A 16,518-nucleotide genomic window follows, 5' to 3' on the forward strand; every position below is an offset into this window, starting at 1 on the left:
AGCGAGGGGGTCAGTTTTGCAATGGCTTCTTGCCAACGCTGTTCAAAACAGACCAAAATAGGACTTGTCCACTCCTGAAAGTCACTGGAATTGCTGTTCCAGAATAATCATCCTGTAACTGATTCAGAGTCTGCCCCAGATACAGGGCTTCTTTTAGACAACTCAGCCCACATAATGGGACTGAAACTTAATATTATTTATTTGGTGGCAGATTTTGGTGAAGGGAATCAAAAAAAAAATCCTGTTAATTTTTCAGTAATTCTCCAGGCACAGAACCCTGCCTAGTTCTGCCTCTTATTTCCTCTAAGGTGGAACTAGGCAAAGGAAATTCCTCCCTGCCCCTGGCAGAAACACATTGTGACAGCCCAAAAAGACAAAAGGGAATTTGATGATCTACTTCGCAGCGCAGTTTCGCTCTGAGAGGTGATGTTATGCAGCCTGTTCTATAAGGTCCTGCTTTTATAGCCTCAGCAATTCCTAACTAAATGGGTTAATTTCTCAGAGAGATATCTCCCCGTACCCCACTGGTACTGTTATGTTCATAGCAGAACTACACATTAAGTATAATTGATTGAAGCGCAATGAACAAAGTGCGTTGGCTGCTTCTAAGGGACAGAGACCAAAATTCTGATTTTTCTCTTCTCTGCAAAAATGATTTAAACAAAATCTAATTGAAACCAGAAATGTTCTCAGAGTCCCTGTAGTTGCCCCCTTTAATCACGTTGGACATTGCTCTTCTATCTGTAGTATTACTGTGTGCTGTTACGTGGCTGCTACGTTCTGCACAAGAAGTGGCTGCGGATTCCTGGATATTTGTATAAGAACCGTTTGAGGTCTTTTGGAAGGAAAGGGGGCCACACAACAGTTCTACAAGCCCCATCACTCTGACGGTACCTGGAGCAGGCTTGATTGACAAGGTCTTGCCGGCGGGATTCATAGGTCATTTGGATGAATTTGTTCTTGTAGCTCTCAGCCAGCATTTGCTGCATGGCAGCTGAAGGGCAAAGACAAGCTGTCAGTCTGTGTTACACGGTGGTGAAGTCCTGAGTACATCTAAACCATACAGAGGATGACTCTAAGAAGTGTTGCTATGAAGCCCACCATACCCGCTCTATGGGCACTGAGTACATGCCAAGCAACCTGCTCTCTTTTGTAAGAAGCTTTTAAGTATGCATGTAGCATCACACTAAGACACACTAAGACATTACATTCATCAGGAGTGTAGCATGCATGAAGTGGGCATGGTTTGTATTCCCTAGCCCAGCCCTTTGATGGTATAGTCAGACTGCTAGTAACCAGCAGAGTTCTCGTTCTGTTACTGCAGCTACAAGCACCACTAATATCTGGCTCTTCCCTTCAGATTCCATTCCATCCTCAGCTTCTCATTTTAGCCCTTTCAGAGAGGAAAGTAAAACAGCTGCAGGAGTTTAGATGAGCAAGACTAGCCAGAAGAGCACCCTCCTGAGTCCTCTCTGAGGGTGTCATGACATCCTTTTTCCAGTCCCTGTACTACCACCTGCTGGGAGGAGCAGAATCACTAACAACTGTTCTCAGCTCAGAAAGGGTGATCTGTTCTCCCCACTGTTGTTTGGGCCTATACCCAGCTGTTGAAGGAGAAGGAAACAGACATGGGTGAAAGCTTTGCCCACCCACTAGCCCAGGTCTAATATCCTTTGTCACTGCCTTGGCAAGGTGAAATACCTCCAACAAGAGGCAAACTAGCACAAATGCCTTCTGTGCATTACTGAAGTGTGCACAGAAGCCATGCTGCCTAACACCAATCTCAGCAACAAACACTAATTAGAACAAGAAGCATTTTTCTTTGTGATGAGAACATGCACACTGGATTGCCCTCCAAACCCCCAGAGTAGTAGTATCCTGTCCTCCTCTGATAAAGCACAGCTGGCTCAGCTGGTCCAGACAGCACCCAATCTTTATCTATAGGTACCATTCATGTTGGCATTTGTTTTGCCTTGTGTACTTGGCTAACATCCATATGACCCTTTGAAGATGCAAAGAGCTAGGGACTGAGGTTATTTATTAAATCTTTGCTTAACATAAGGTGACCATATTTCCAGTTTCAAAAAAGAGGACACCTGTCAGGGAGAGTGGGGATGGTAATATGATGGAGGGGTGGGAGGGGAGTGATATGCCCATGCCCTGCCCCTGCCCCTCACTCCCCAGCCACACCCCCCAGGTCTGCTGCTGCCCCTCACTCTTGACCCACAGTACCCTGACCCCCAATTCATATTGGTGCCCCTTACTCCCAACCCACAGACCTCCCCCATCCCTGCTGATACCCCTCACTCCAGACCCACAGCCCCCTGGCCCTGCCTGCGCCCTGCACTCCTCCCCCTGTGCGCGCATGCACGCACACGCACACACACCTCTTTCCCCCACTGGAAGGGCAGGCACCTCCCCAGCCTGCCCACTCTGCTGCAGCCCCAGCAGGTACCCACCCCCTTGCACACTCATCCCATCACAGACCTCTAACACACACACATACCCCTGACAATCCCCAGCCCTGGCCCTCCAACCTCTGCCCTTCACAGACTTACTTGCCTGTAGCTGCTGCGGCTTGCTAGAAGACATGTGATGCCCTGGCCTCCAGTCGCCCTCCCCTTACTCCCCCCAGCCCCAAGCAGCTCCTTGCTGGGGCAAGCCAGGAAGTGCCAGGAAAAATTTCAACACTGAGCGGAGGCAAAGCAAAATCCTGGACATTTGTTGATATTTTAAAAAACCACTCAGATGGAGATGGGAGGACCCAAAAAGAGGACGTCTGGGAAAACCCAGACATATGGTAACCCTACTTAACACCCTTTTACCCCACACACACTAGAACTAACTGCATCAGCTGTGACAGCGAGCACAAGGATGACTCCAGTGGGAGTCAGTGGGGTAACACAATAGCTAGCACTTGGGTATACATTGTTAGGTTACATCCTATCTTACACTGCTGTTTCAGCAAGCTACAGCAGTAAGGGTCCAGCTATAGCTCGCAACATCTCCCCCGAGGACAGAGCTGCTCAGTACCCTTCACAGGATGCGACTCGCAGCTCCTCACTACAACAGCATAGGATTAGAAGGGGACTTCACTAAATCCAGTCCCTTGCATTCACAGGCAACCATTGCCCAAGGATTCCCCCATGTCACTGCTTCAAACCTACACATACACACACCACAGAGCCCTTTTGGACTTACAGGCCACATCCCTTTTGCGTAGATGCTCAGTCTCCTCCTGTGTTATGGCCATCAGCTGTTCCATCCTTATTCTAGGAAACAAGCAGGAACATTCAGCCACTACTTACTACTTCAGAAGCAGAGTCATGTTTCACCCTTGCCAACCAGTTATATGCTCTCTTCTCCCTCATAGACAGCTCAAGTGCTCCACTGATTTCAGTGGCAACAGAGTTCCTTTGCTCCTGTACGCCTTGTTGGAGTCATGGGGAGTAATATTAGCACCAGTCAATATATATGCAACTCATACAGAGGCTTTGCTAAGAGTATTAACCAAAGCAGGCCTCAGCAGAGGCTGACCTGGCACTAGGGTGCCTGTGGGAGTAAACTCGACAGACAGCAGAGTGTTAAAGTTGATTGTTAAGATTAATCAATAAGGCTGGTGCCAAAGAGTCTAGAATACACCTGGTGATAACAGATAATTAATTAGGGTAATTTGGTAGAGCTGTTGATGCTTATGTAAATGCATGAAGTAAACTGAACTGCATACTTCATGTATAGGGGAGTCCTGGAAATCTTTAAAACTTTTACTAAGCCTAAGGGAAGCATGCAATTGTGAGTTGTGCCTGTGCCTTACCACAAGCATCTGGGGCTCACATCGTGTAACCCTCTGTACAGGCATATTGGTGAGGTGCTGTGTAGGTAATAAACCTTGCTGAAGTTTTGCCACTGAACCAAGCCTTGTGGTCAATTCTTTGTGTAATATCATAGTTTCTAAGGACACACAGTGCATACTCCAGTGCACACCCCAGCACACATAACGCCCTGACAGCATGCTTGTACACAAAGAACTACACTGACAAACAACAGCTCCTAGTGTTGAGGACTGAGCAATTCCCAGACCAAAGGTTATTACCAGAGTCTTCTTCAGCAAGGAGTGGGGTAAAACATAATGTAATAGGAGAAATACAGTAACATCAATGAAACATGCACTCCATCACAAACAGCAAGACACTCCTTTTACTTATTCTCTTCACTTCCACTATAAATACACAGGTTGCCAGACCCTCAGTTGCCCTTAAAGGAGGGACCTGTGTGCTTATGCATATCAACAGGGCTTTGCAGGTAACATCAGATAGCACCAAAGCACTCATTCCAACAGTGAGATACTAGCCTGGAAGCCCTTTGTTCTACATAGGCCAAATGATGTCTCAGAGTCCTCTATAGGAAGAAATGGGTTTTTTGCACCCCAAACTCATTAGCTGTGGTAGTGACCCTCACTGAGAAGGAGGGAAGAAGCTGGTCCTCATATAGGAATTGCCAGACTGGATCAGGTCCAAAGTCCATCTAGTCTAGCTTCCTGCCTTCAACAGGTGCTTCAGGGGAAGCATCAAGAAATCCTGTGTCAAAGTTGTGGGGTCATCTGTCCCTCACATTAGATCTCATCCTAAACCCTAAGTAAGAGATCCTGTCTTAAGCTTCAAAGCAGGTTCTCTCTCTCATAACATTCACTTAGTATCAACCATAACTACTCTGTTTATTCTGACAGTATCTGAAAAGTTCATGGTTCAGCTAATCCTTGACATCTGCTAAGATTGCCAGCATACAGATCAGATTGTATCAGATTCCACAAGGAACCAGGCTGACACACAGTGATATCAATGACTACTTAAGGGAAACAATTTTCAATCTCCAGTGACTTGAACAGGGCACAGATAAGTGGCCTAGAAGTGGAAAGGTCTTTATTTCCTTCTCAGATGCTCTGCCAGTCCTTCAAAAAGCCCACCATAGGCAGGACACTCACCTCTCATTCTCCAAGGATTTCAGAATTTCTGAACTTTGTTTTTGCCTAAGAAGATAAAAATAAAAGATATTCACTCGACAAAACAAGATGCTCTCCATACACAGTGATCACCTGTCCTCACCCGAGCAAGCTGGTCACATGCTGCTACCACTGGGCCCCTAGCTTGGGCACTGGGAGCAGATCCTGTAGTTAGAACATATCTTTGAGCTGCAGGAAGGGTACACTTGTGGTACATGGCGAGGCAGGGGGGATGGAACCAATGGATATGCCTCCCTTAGTGGCACAGAGCTCAGCTCCATTAACAAGTATGCAGGGCACATGTGGAAACAGCCTTTGTATAAAACCTACCCATATTCACATGCCTCCTCCTTGGGGAACCATAGAGGCTGCTCCGACCATTGCATCACCTCCCCATGATCCCTCCCCTGTGCTCATTATTTAGGGTTTGGGTTAGAGATGGATTAGCAGATTTGTCCCTGGAAGCACAATAGAGAGTAGCAGCCTCCCTTCTTGGTTAGGCACACTGCCACAGGGTTTAACTGGAAATGCTTTAATGGAAAATTTGTGCTTTTCTACATATTATTTGGACCTATTGGCAATTTTTTACAATTTTGACCAATATCTGACCAGTCAATTGACTGCATTTTATTTGATCCATTCAGTACCCAACTCTGCTCTGCACTGATCCTCTAAGGCATTAGGTCTCAGCTCAGCATTGATCTCTGCTGAAACTGCACCAAACAAACTCAATTTAGAGGTTGGAGACAAGAGAAACCAAGGGCAGTAGCCATCATCCACCACAGCCAGAACCATTTTATATGAAGTTATTTTCACTGAAGGGGAAACATGCCAAGAATTCTGGTTCAAAATTTTAGATTTGGAAAAAATCTTATGTACTACACTTGCTAAACATATGAGACTGAATTGCCCTCTAGTGGCCAGCTTTGGAAAGAATGAAAGCCTAGGATGGACTGCCACTTTACAGATTTCATCTGGTGTGCAGACAGGCCAGTGTGATTATTTAGTTTGACTGCCAATAACACAAGGGTAATGTGCTCAATAACCACCCTCCCACTAGGCACAAATAGTCATCAGCACTGGCACATGGGGTACAGTTACATTAAAGTACCCCAAATAATACAGACAAGGTTATTTGGGTAATAACCAAAATAAAGTAATCAAAATAATCTAGGGGTCTGTCTCATTAACCTTCAGTGGGATGTAGACTCCTGTGTCTAAGGTTTGGACTACACTCAGAGGTGTAATGTCACTAAAACTATGCCGGTTAAGGGTGTGTTTTTCCCCCCTGGTTATACTTGCACAGCCTCAAATGTGGACACAATTACAACACAACAAAGATGCTTTATACTGTTCAAACAAGTTACATGGATATAAAGCACAATGGTACTTGGGTAACTATATCTATCCTGACAAGCATCACAGCTTACCTACCCTTTTATGAACACTGAGTTTGCACCTGCACTGTGAGTATGTAGGAAAGGCCTGAGTTACTCGGGAGAGTTTTACCCGCAGTCGATACTAGGCTGGCCAAAGGGTGGAGTGTGAAAGCAGGAAAAGAACCATGGGGGCTCTTCCAGAGCCTTTGTATTCCCCACCTTCTAGGGATTCACCCTCAGAGCTCTGTACTTTCTGTGTTACCCTCCAAAAAGGGCCAGACACACTTAGCTGGCCAGAACATAACCAGACATGCACAAAAAGAAACTGATGCCCAGGGGTCCCAACTGGCTGCCAAGAATCCTGAGAGGAGGCCAACCTCTGATTCTCCTCGAGCAGCTTTTGGATTCGGCTGGCAATGCCTTGCTCTGTCTGCTTGAGCTGCTCCAGCAGCTTCAGACGCTCACTCTCCAAGTAGCGTTGGTGCTTTGTCAGGCCCTTCTCCAGCCTCACCTGCTCCTGTGACAAAGGGAAAATGGAAAGGGGAGCTTGGTTGTTTTGGGAGCTGGACTGCATGATGTAGTTGCCTGCAATTGGAGGGACTGGACTAAGTGGAGTCCATTCCAGTCCTGTGTTCCTATGAGAGAGAGTGGGACTCCCCATTAGAGATGGAATAGATGCATCAAGTCACCTCTAGTCCTGCCCTAGACAACTGTGTCAGATTGTTCCTCACAGACACTGACAGTCTAGACAGGCAAACAGGAAGGGAGTACCAGGGAACAAAACAGAGAGATTGGGGAGGAGAACCCAGCTCCAATGAGCTCCTGTCTCTGGAGGGGAGACCTCTGCGTGCCTGGGACCCACACCTCAATACATGAAAGCCTGCTTGAAAACATGCAGAGGGGTAAGCACTGCATCCACCTAGAGCCAGCCAGCTGGCTTTGATTAAAGCTAGCTATCAGACGCACCTCCTTCACTGACTGTAGTATCTCATCTTTCTGATTGCTGCTCTGCTGCATGAGCTGGGCGTGCTCTCTCTGCCCCATGTCCAGGCGACGCTCAAACTCCAGTTTCTCCAGCATTTTCTGTTCCTGTGGGAAGTGAGAAGTAGCACGAATGCTGGGTATCAGCAGCCTGCAGGCCATTCACCCTTTCACACTCACACCTTGGCTAATGAAAGTATAACATGAGGCACAATATCCCTCTACATCCCTAATGTATATCTGTGCCAGGGGTGGACAATTATTTTGGCTGGAGGGCAACTTGAGGACTTTCAGTGAGCTGTTGCAGGCCAAGGGGGGTGCGGGTGGGGGGACCTCAGCAGGGGCTAGCATGCCTGCAGTTTTCACTCTGCTGCGCCCTAACACACACAGTGTCACCCATGTCACGAGTTTTGCTTGTCCACAGCTTGAGGAGCAGTTTCCCAAACCACTGTACCTCTCTCCTTGAAACTTGGCAGGCTTTGTGGCCTCAGCGGAGGCTAGCAGTCCTGCAGTTTTGACCTTGCTGTGGCCTAACACATACACATGACACAAGTTTGGCTCTCAAGACTTTGGGGTGCAGTTTCTCTGAACCCCTTGCATCTATCTTCTTGAAACTTGGCACACTTCATGCCCTCAGAAGGGGCTACCACTCCTGGCAGTTTCATCCAAATCAGGCCAAAAATGACAAAGGTATAGGCTGTTTCAACCTTCCCCATTATAGCCTACGGACGAAATGTTGAAACAGTGCTGAAACGGCGAAACATTTCGACTTGCCTCGTTTCGTTTTGAGGCTGTTTCAACCATATCTGTTCTGTTTTGATTTTGCTGTTTCAACCTCGAAACAGGTCGAAACAGCGTCGAAACAAAACTGGTGGTGAAATTTCGCACAGCCCTAGTCTACAAAAGGTGTTTTGTAAATTCCCTTTGAGGATTAAAACTGAGAGATTGGAGAGAGAGTGGTTGCCTCATGAGAAATGTGCCCTCACAGGTAATTGGGTATCTTTGTCTTTGATAGATTTTTGGTGTGTGCTCATTCTGATAGACAGTTGTTGTTTGATTTCTCCTACATATTTTCCATCAGGATATTTAGTGAACTGGATGAAATATATTGCACTTCTGGAGGTGCAGGTGTAAGATCCAAGAATGGTGATGGTTCTGTTGTGGTGTGTAGTTATTGTGGTGGTGGTAGAGATATGTTGGCAAGTTTTACATTTCTTGTCGTGGCACGGTCTGGATCCATTGGGTGTTTTGGGCCATAGGAAGTTTGCTTCTGGTGATGAGGTTGATGAGGTTCGATGCTCGTTTAAAGGATGGGTGGTTCTGGGAAGATCTCGTTAAGAATTGGGTCTCCTTCTAGTATGGGCTGCGATTGTCTGAGGATCTTCTGTACAGGTTCCAGGGAGGGATGATGTCATAATAACTAGTGGTGTGCGATTCATGAGGGTGGGGGGAGGGTTCTGTATTGTGGCAGTTCTTCACGTGGTATCCAGGTGGCTCTTTCAAAAGTATGATCTCTCTCTCTGGAGAAGTGTCCTTGTTGAGTGAAAGCCATTTTGGGATTTGTGAGGTGACAAGCACAGATGTTCTCCTCAGTGCAAATTGGTCGTATTGGAGGGCTTGGCTACATATTACAGCTTTCTTGGTGTGTTTAGGGTGATTGCTGGTTCTGTCCAGAGAAGTATGTGGGTCTGCGGGTTGCTTGTATGTGGTGGTTTGTATTTTACCATTCTGGATAGTGATCATAGTGCCTAAAAAGGAAATGTTGGTGCTGGAGTATTTAAGAGTCTGATGGACAAGTGATGATTGTTGAATTTCTAATGGAAATCAGAGATTGCAGGTTTTCAGTCCAAATGATAAAGATGTCATCAATAGATCTTAAGTATAGCAAGGGTTTGATGGTCCAGTCCTTGAGGAATGCTTCTTTTAGGTAGCTCATAAAATGGTTGGCATATTGTGGGGCCGTTTTAGTGCCTGTAGCTGTGCTCATGGTCTGGAGGAAGTGTTGGTTATTGAAAGCTAAGTTGTTGTGTGTGAGGAGGAAGTGTATACATTTAGTAATATCTTTAAGTCTGTACTCTGAGTTATAAGCTTGCTCCTTGTAAGACAGGCTTAGATGCCATCCTGGTGTAGGATGTTGGTATACAAGCTGGTAACGTTCATGGTGGCTAGGAGGGTGTTACTGGGAAGATAGTCTTTTTTGTAAGTTTTCGTAGAAAGTCTGTTGTGTCTTGGACAAAATTCACTCTTTGGGCGACAAGAATTTTTAGGACTGATTTGATGAAACCTGATATTTCTATTCCATCCAGGAATAGCACAGACCAACTGCAGATGCTTCCTCAGCCTGATGGAGGGTGTTTGTACTCAACAGCTTGCAAAGAAGAATTTTTCCAACTATCTGAGTTGGTCTAATAAAAGATTTACCCAAAGAACCTTGTCTTCCTATTTGTGCAGGCATTCACCAAACAAAACTAGGATGAGATGTTGTTTAGGAGGAATCTCTGTTTTAATTTGATGTCCTCGTTCCTTTTTAAGCTGTTTTGGCTTTTGATTTTTACTCATTCTGCTATCCTATTGTAAGCTGTCCTGAACCATTGTTGGGAAGGGTGGCACATAAATCAAATAAGTACTTGTAAATAAATGTATAAATAAACCAATAAATTCCCTCATGAAGCAGGAAGGCCATACTCCTTTCTTGGTGGCTACAGGTCAGGACTAGAAAGCTGCATGGTGGAACAGAGGGGATAGGAGCAATCAGTGCTGAAGGGCTGTATTGAAGGGCCCCAGCTGCATGCAGGACCCAAGACAGGTTAGGACTGAGGTATGCCAACAGTGGTGTGGAGACAGATTACACATTTGCCTGCCCTCACCATGGCTGAATCCAGCGTATGTAACTAAAACTGCCCAAACCTTCTGAGAATAAAACAAAGGCCTGAACCTGTGATGAGAGGAGAGGAGACATAGTAGACAGCAAAACCTGGAGGAAGCTCAATCTAAATGGGAACTCCCCACAGCAGAGATACCCTGAGGCTAAAAAAACAAGCTGTTCTAAAACAATGGCTGTCAGTGCATGTGCCAGAAAGGGGAGTTTAGGTTAGATATTAGGAAAAACCTTATCACTAGGAGGGTAGTAAAACACTGGAACAGGTTACCCAGAGAGGTTTGGAATCTCCATCCTTGGAGGTTTTTAAGACCCAAGTAGACTGTCACAACCCAAAGGGTGTGATTTTTGTTTTTGTGTGCTTCGGCACTGCTAAATTGTTCCCGCTAAATTATCGCTTCCTTGCACGGTGGAGTTTTCTGCTGCAAAAGAGAACCCCAGTGCAAGGGAGAATTTCCCACCAATTTGAAGGTTTCTTTGCAGGGTGCATTTCTTTGTTGCAGCACAGAAATGCTCGTTGCAAAGAGTTCCCGCCATTTGTATGCTAATTCGAGTCCCATTATTGGCCAGTTCTAAATTATTCACACGTGGCAGCAGGCAACAGAGGTCTGATCAGCCTCTAGCCTCTCCCCGTCGCCGATCGCAGCCTAGACGTATCCCTTCCTGCGCGCAAAAGAACCGGACCCACAAAGCCTAGCAAACTTCGTGTGGATGAGTGAGCAGAAGGACCCATGGAGCCTAGCAAACTTCGTGTGAGTTTATTCAGAGCTCTTTCGGACGAGTACTTTCTTCGGTTGAGACGACGGGCTCGCGTGTTCAGAGCCTTCAGCCGGATTGGGCTAGAGTTCACGAGTTTAGAACTCTTGTCCGCCTCTCTTCTTTCCTGTCTGTAACCGCAACTCAAGCAAGTTTTCCAGCCTACACCACTGCCATCTCGGTGTAAGTAAACAATCTTTAAAACTACCGCTAAGCGTTTGTGCCTAATTCCAGCTCGTCGCCCTCCCTCTCCGATCCAGCGTGCCCGGGCTGCTGGCCACAGCCCACGTGCAGCACGGAAAAGGGCTCGGGTCGCTCCCGGCCTGCACATAGACAAAGCCTTGGCTGGGGTGATATAGTTGGGAATGGTCCTGCTTAAAGCAGGGGGTTGAACTAGATGACCTCCTGAGGTCCCTTCCAACTCTAGTTTTCTATGATTCTAATTCCTATATGTAGCATCAGATTTCCAGGGCATGTTTCTGGTGTTCACACATGCCTCTCTTCCCTTGAGCAAAGACCAGAGAGTATTTTGGTGGGTTTTGGTTTTCAGGACATTCAGAGCTGGTTTTCTAAACTGGATAGCGAGATGGAATATAAAAAAAGCAGAACTGGCTACATTCAGAACTCCACAGAACAGGCTTTTGCAGGGATTCCTTCTTACCTTCCGCTTCTCATAATCCAAGAATTTGTTCTGAAAAGGAAATTATATCATTAGCAGAAAGGCATGTGTCCTGGGAACAATCTTCTCTAGCTAGTATCAGGCCATTTTGTGCTCTCATCCTAAGCTGTCTGACAATCTACTACAGAGCTATGAATCAAGACCAATTTAGTAGATTGGCTTCAGGTGGCAATTAAGCAGGTAGGCATGCTGATATGCACAGTATATGTCAGTGGCAGCCAACTTTTAGGCGAACATGCCACAAATTAGCCCTACATCGTACTCAATTACAACTCCAATACCCTTCCCCTGCTTCATCCGCTGCTCTGCTTTCTGCACCCTGCCCAATCTGCTGTTCTTTCTGCTTCTTGTCTGATCTTCCACTGTGCTGCCTGTCCCCTCCCCAGTCTGCTGAATACCAGACAGAAAGGCTGCTCACATCACTTGTGGTACCTATGCCATAGACTGTCCACCCCTGGTATAAGCCAAGCGAAGAACAGAAAGTATAGCTTAGGGGAGAAGAAGGGCTTCTTCTTAGAACATCATCTGCATTTGCCATGTTGCATGACTGTAAAAAATTCACTTTGTAGAGCTGAGATGTACCAGCCCTGACTCATTTCCTGAATAAAACTGAAAGACTCCCCACCCTATACTTTGGAACTGGAAAGACAACCCTTCCACAGCGCTGACCCTCCCAGAATTCCATCGTGTTGCAATGCTGTGTCATGCACTCTAGTCATACTCCACCCCACTGTCCAGCCTTCCATCTGTCCTGCTATGTTGTTTTCAAGGTATGGGTCTAAAACTAGCTCAGGAAAGTGCCACTATGAATGTTTCATGTGCTCTATGCAGCTGGCTTGTGGGTGGGGAAGGTTGACAGGCTACTGTTTCAGCAGCAAGAGGAGAAGATTGGCCACTGGGATTCTTGGATTCTCTTTCGGATTGTTACTGATTCATTCAGTGACCAAGTGACTCTTTAGCCAAATGAGTGTAGGGAGGACACTAACACACCTCACAGAGAAGATGCTATGACGGTTAATGACTTAAGAGCTTTGAGATCCACAGATGGAAGATGGTAGAGAAGCACAAAGTGTTCTGATGAAGCTCCATATATGGCTGTGATCCTCACCTGCCATTTGCCCTCTTCTTCCATGTATTTACATGTGGTCTGATCGACCCCATCCACAGAAGTTTCTCCTCCATCACTCTCCAGAACAGGAAGTAGATACTGGGAGGGAGGACTGTACTCGATTCCAGACTCTAGAAGGCATTAGACAAAACAAATCGCTCATCATTTGGAGCTAGCTGGCTGCATGGCACAAGGACAGTGGTTCTCAACCTCTTTAGGCTCAAGGCACCACTCTGTAACTTTTGTGAATTGAATGGTGCCCCATGTAAAACATTTATTTATTACAATGCTTATCTCCTTGCAGAGGGGCCAGGCAGTGAGAGCATGGGTGTAGCCAGGCAACAAAAGCAAAAGCCTAAGTCTGCCCTGATCTGCATATGTTCTCACAGTTCCTAGGATAATGATTCTCACTCAGGGTGCTGTGGCAACCTAGGGCAGGGTTGGCAAGCCAGTCATTTGACTGCATATTTTTGACCAGGCTAAGATTTTAGCAATTTTACCAAAAAAAAACCCTACATTTTTTTTATAGTTTTCTTGACAGAAACATGATTTTTTATTGTTTTTTGACACATTTCTTAATGGAAAAAATGTGCTTTTTCTGTGTATTATTTGGACCTGTTGGCAATTTTTTACTAATTTTGACCGAGACTTGACTGGTCAATTGACCAAACTTTATTTGACCAGTCAAATACCCAATCCTACCTTGAGGTGCCTTGAGATCCTTTCAAGGTTGCCACATAATTTTTGCACTGTTAGGTGTGCAAACATGATGCACAAGATAAACTCAAAAATTTTAAATAGGAATCCATAGAACTAAAGCATTCTGATCTGTTGTGGTCTTTCTGAGTTCTTTGCAACAGCTGAATTGCTCTATTATTTTTCCATAATCAAAACATGAGTGAAAACTAAGAGTGCAAACCTTTTCTGAAGGTGCCTCAAGTCTATAAAGGGTGCCTCAAGACTATCAAGACTACTGAGAGGTGCCTTGAGTCCAAAAAGGTTAAGAACCACTGTCCTAGGATCTCTGGGTTCCCTGGCTGAAAACTACTGTACTAGAGTTAGGGATGGCCTCATGAGCTGCTGAGAGGGAAAACCTGCTGTTGATCATGGTCTCCCATTCTTTTCCTGGACAAAGTGCCCAGAGGAGCTAGCTGGCCCCTTGAGTCAGCTTGGAGCAGCTATGGTTTCATTCTCTGCCAGGAAGATGGTTGCTGTAGCGTATGGCTTAGAGTAGGGAGGGAGTGAAGCTGGCAAACCAGGAGGAGACTTAGTATTCTCCCTCTCCTGGGGAAAAAGAAAACGAGATGCACAGAACTGGCAGAGGCCTCTTAGATTGCTGAGTTTGGTATCTAGTACTACAGGCAGCCACATCATACAATGTTCTTCACAAGCTGATCAAGCCCCATTTTAAAACCAGCTGGGAATTTTGCAAAGATGACATGAGGATAAATTGTTCCATTATAATGCTGTGGTCAGACTAAAATCAATAGAACTGTAAACAGCTGAGCAGGGGGCAGATTTTGTTTCTGTATTCACGTTCTGACTCTCATCTTTTGTGTCAAAGTGAGATTTAAATTGAAAGTCTGCTGGGGCATGTCAATCTGTCTCAGCTTGATGCAAATCCTTCAGCCTGTGAGCCAAATCCTACTCACAGGGATATGTCATTCAGCCTGCGGGTAGCCCTGAGAGCCAGGCAACATGGTCCTGCGTACCTGATTGTGCCAGCATGCAGGGTCTCTCTGTAGCCAGACTTAGTGCACAGGATGACTCCATGTTGGATCATACCTGTCAACTGACCCCACACTCGATCCAGCTTGCAGACTGACCCCACCTGCAAGATCTAGCCCGATTGGCCCCAAGCCAGTTATCTGGCTCATGGGGCTAGAAGTTTGAGCACCACTTTTTTATCTAACCTGCTTAATCTTAAATTTAACAACTCTGTGCTTGCCATGCTACAGCATTGGACCTGTTGGGGGTGCCTTACCCTTCAGAAATGGATTTCACAGACAACGTTCTGCTCACCACTCCCACTAGGGAAAGGGAGCAGCATCATTATCCTTACTTTACTAATGAGAAAAATAATCTGTGGCTTACCTGATGCCTAACTTCTCTCACACAGGCAAAATGCCAATGGAACTGCCTGACATACCAGAGAGGTCTCCTAGAAGTCACATTTGGAGCATCTGCCCTTCACAGATGGTACACAGGATGAGTTGTGGCTGGCAGTGATCTCCAGGTACACAGCACAGCACTCACTCAAAGCCTTGCAAATTCACTGCTCCCCACAGGCTTTCCCCCTTGCTTACCTCTACACAGGAACTGCTGGATAGACTCTGTGCCAGCACTGCAAACATCAGCTGGTGGATATGTCATGGATGAAGCATCCAGGGTCAGCGTCTCCAAAACAGAGAACATGCAGAACTCCAGTTTCCATTTACAATCTAACAAAGCTGTCAGAATCTAACTGTCTCACAGGAGGGGGTCAAGGCAGCAGAAAGGGCAGGGTTACTCTGGAAGTTTAACTGCAATACTTAACCTCATCCCATAACTGATCTGCAGAATGTTGCTGCACTAGCAGGTTCACCTTCTAGCAAACCCACTGCTAGCTCTTTCCCCGTGTTTCATGAACAGGAGGGACACTGAGTGGAATATATGAGGGATTTGTATGCGACTGAACCCCAGAGCAGTCAAAAATACCCAGTACCTACAAGGAGAAGAAACACAGCCAATAGCTCTTCTCTGATAGCAGAACTCACTAGCCCCTCTGCAGAGGCTCCATGACCTAATCCCCTGGATGTGCACTTAGTGCCTACAGAAGATGCAGTGTAGGGGGCGTTACCTGGTGACACAACTCACACGCAACCCAAACCCATGCATCCCAATCCATTCTCCAAGGTAATTTAATTAGCATGACCAGCAAACAATTCCTTTTGTGGGGAAATAGCCCCGCGTGCAGGACACATCCCAGCCTGCAAAAGGCAGACATGGACAGGGCAGCTGAGCGCATACCTCCAGCGTGCGGATGTGAGCCAGAACCGGTGGAAGCTCTTGCAGGTGGTTCTCACTGACATCAAGTGTGCGCAGGCTGCGCAAGCCTCCCAGAGTGGTAGGCAGCTCCTTCATCTTATTGCCTGGGGGGGAAGAGAGAGATTTAGGACTTTCCCCACCCACAGCAAGTCTCCAGTGATCTCTACAACGGGAGCATCAAAAGCCAGCATTCGCTGCCAGCTGCTTATCATCTACTACCCCTTGACCTGATCTTGTACTCATCTGCATAAAAGAATCACTTTGGCCCCACTAGGCATTATATGTGAGGGGCAGTCAACTCTCTGCACAGGCCAGAATACATTTTGGGCGCAGGAATGACTTGCAAGAATCCCTCTTGTGCATTCATGGAGGCTCATGCTTCAGCCCCTATCCATTAAACTGTGCAAAATCTATTGTAACTAATGCTGCACTATGTGCCTGAGCCTACTGAAACTAACAGGGTGTTCAGGTCTGATCCCCAAAACACATCTGCAGCTCAGAGACTAGTTCCTTCCTAAGCTCTGCAGTATGCTGAGAGGTTCTGCATATGTGAAACCACACTTCTCAGCTGAGATAACCATTTCATAGAGAACACATACCAAGTCCGAAAGGGCTATACAGCCCCTAAGCACCCTACCCTCCACTATAAAGATATGAGACTGGGTAGAAGGGGGAAGGACGTTTACTACTGGATTGTGGGAATAAAGGGAA

At 46.3% G+C, this 16,518-nt stretch overlaps 1 protein-coding gene across 1 annotated transcript in view; it reads right to left on the bottom strand.

The window, feature by feature from the left end:
* Positions 1-16,518, bottom strand: part of LRSAM1 (leucine rich repeat and sterile alpha motif containing 1) — a 55,096-nt gene that overhangs the window by 23,579 nt on the left and 14,999 nt on the right. The window contains exons 9-17 of the mRNA XM_025203003.1: positions 15,790-15,911; positions 15,087-15,177; positions 12,781-12,911; positions 11,655-11,684; positions 7,345-7,467; positions 6,756-6,895; positions 4,982-5,026; positions 3,202-3,272; positions 895-994 (exon numbers count right to left, since the gene is read on the bottom strand). Of these exons, the coding sequence (XP_025058788.1) occupies positions 895-994; positions 3,202-3,272; positions 4,982-5,026; positions 6,756-6,895; positions 7,345-7,467; positions 11,655-11,684; positions 12,781-12,911; positions 15,087-15,177; positions 15,790-15,911 (853 nt within the window). The remainder of the gene's footprint in view (positions 1-894; positions 995-3,201; positions 3,273-4,981; positions 5,027-6,755; positions 6,896-7,344; positions 7,468-11,654; positions 11,685-12,780; positions 12,912-15,086; positions 15,178-15,789; positions 15,912-16,518) is intronic.

Source organism: Alligator sinensis, unplaced genomic scaffold (genome assembly GCF_000455745.1).
Source record: "Alligator sinensis unplaced genomic scaffold, ASM45574v1 scaffold235_1, whole genome shotgun sequence".
Taxonomy (NCBI): Eukaryota; Metazoa; Chordata; order Crocodylia; family Alligatoridae; genus Alligator; species Alligator sinensis.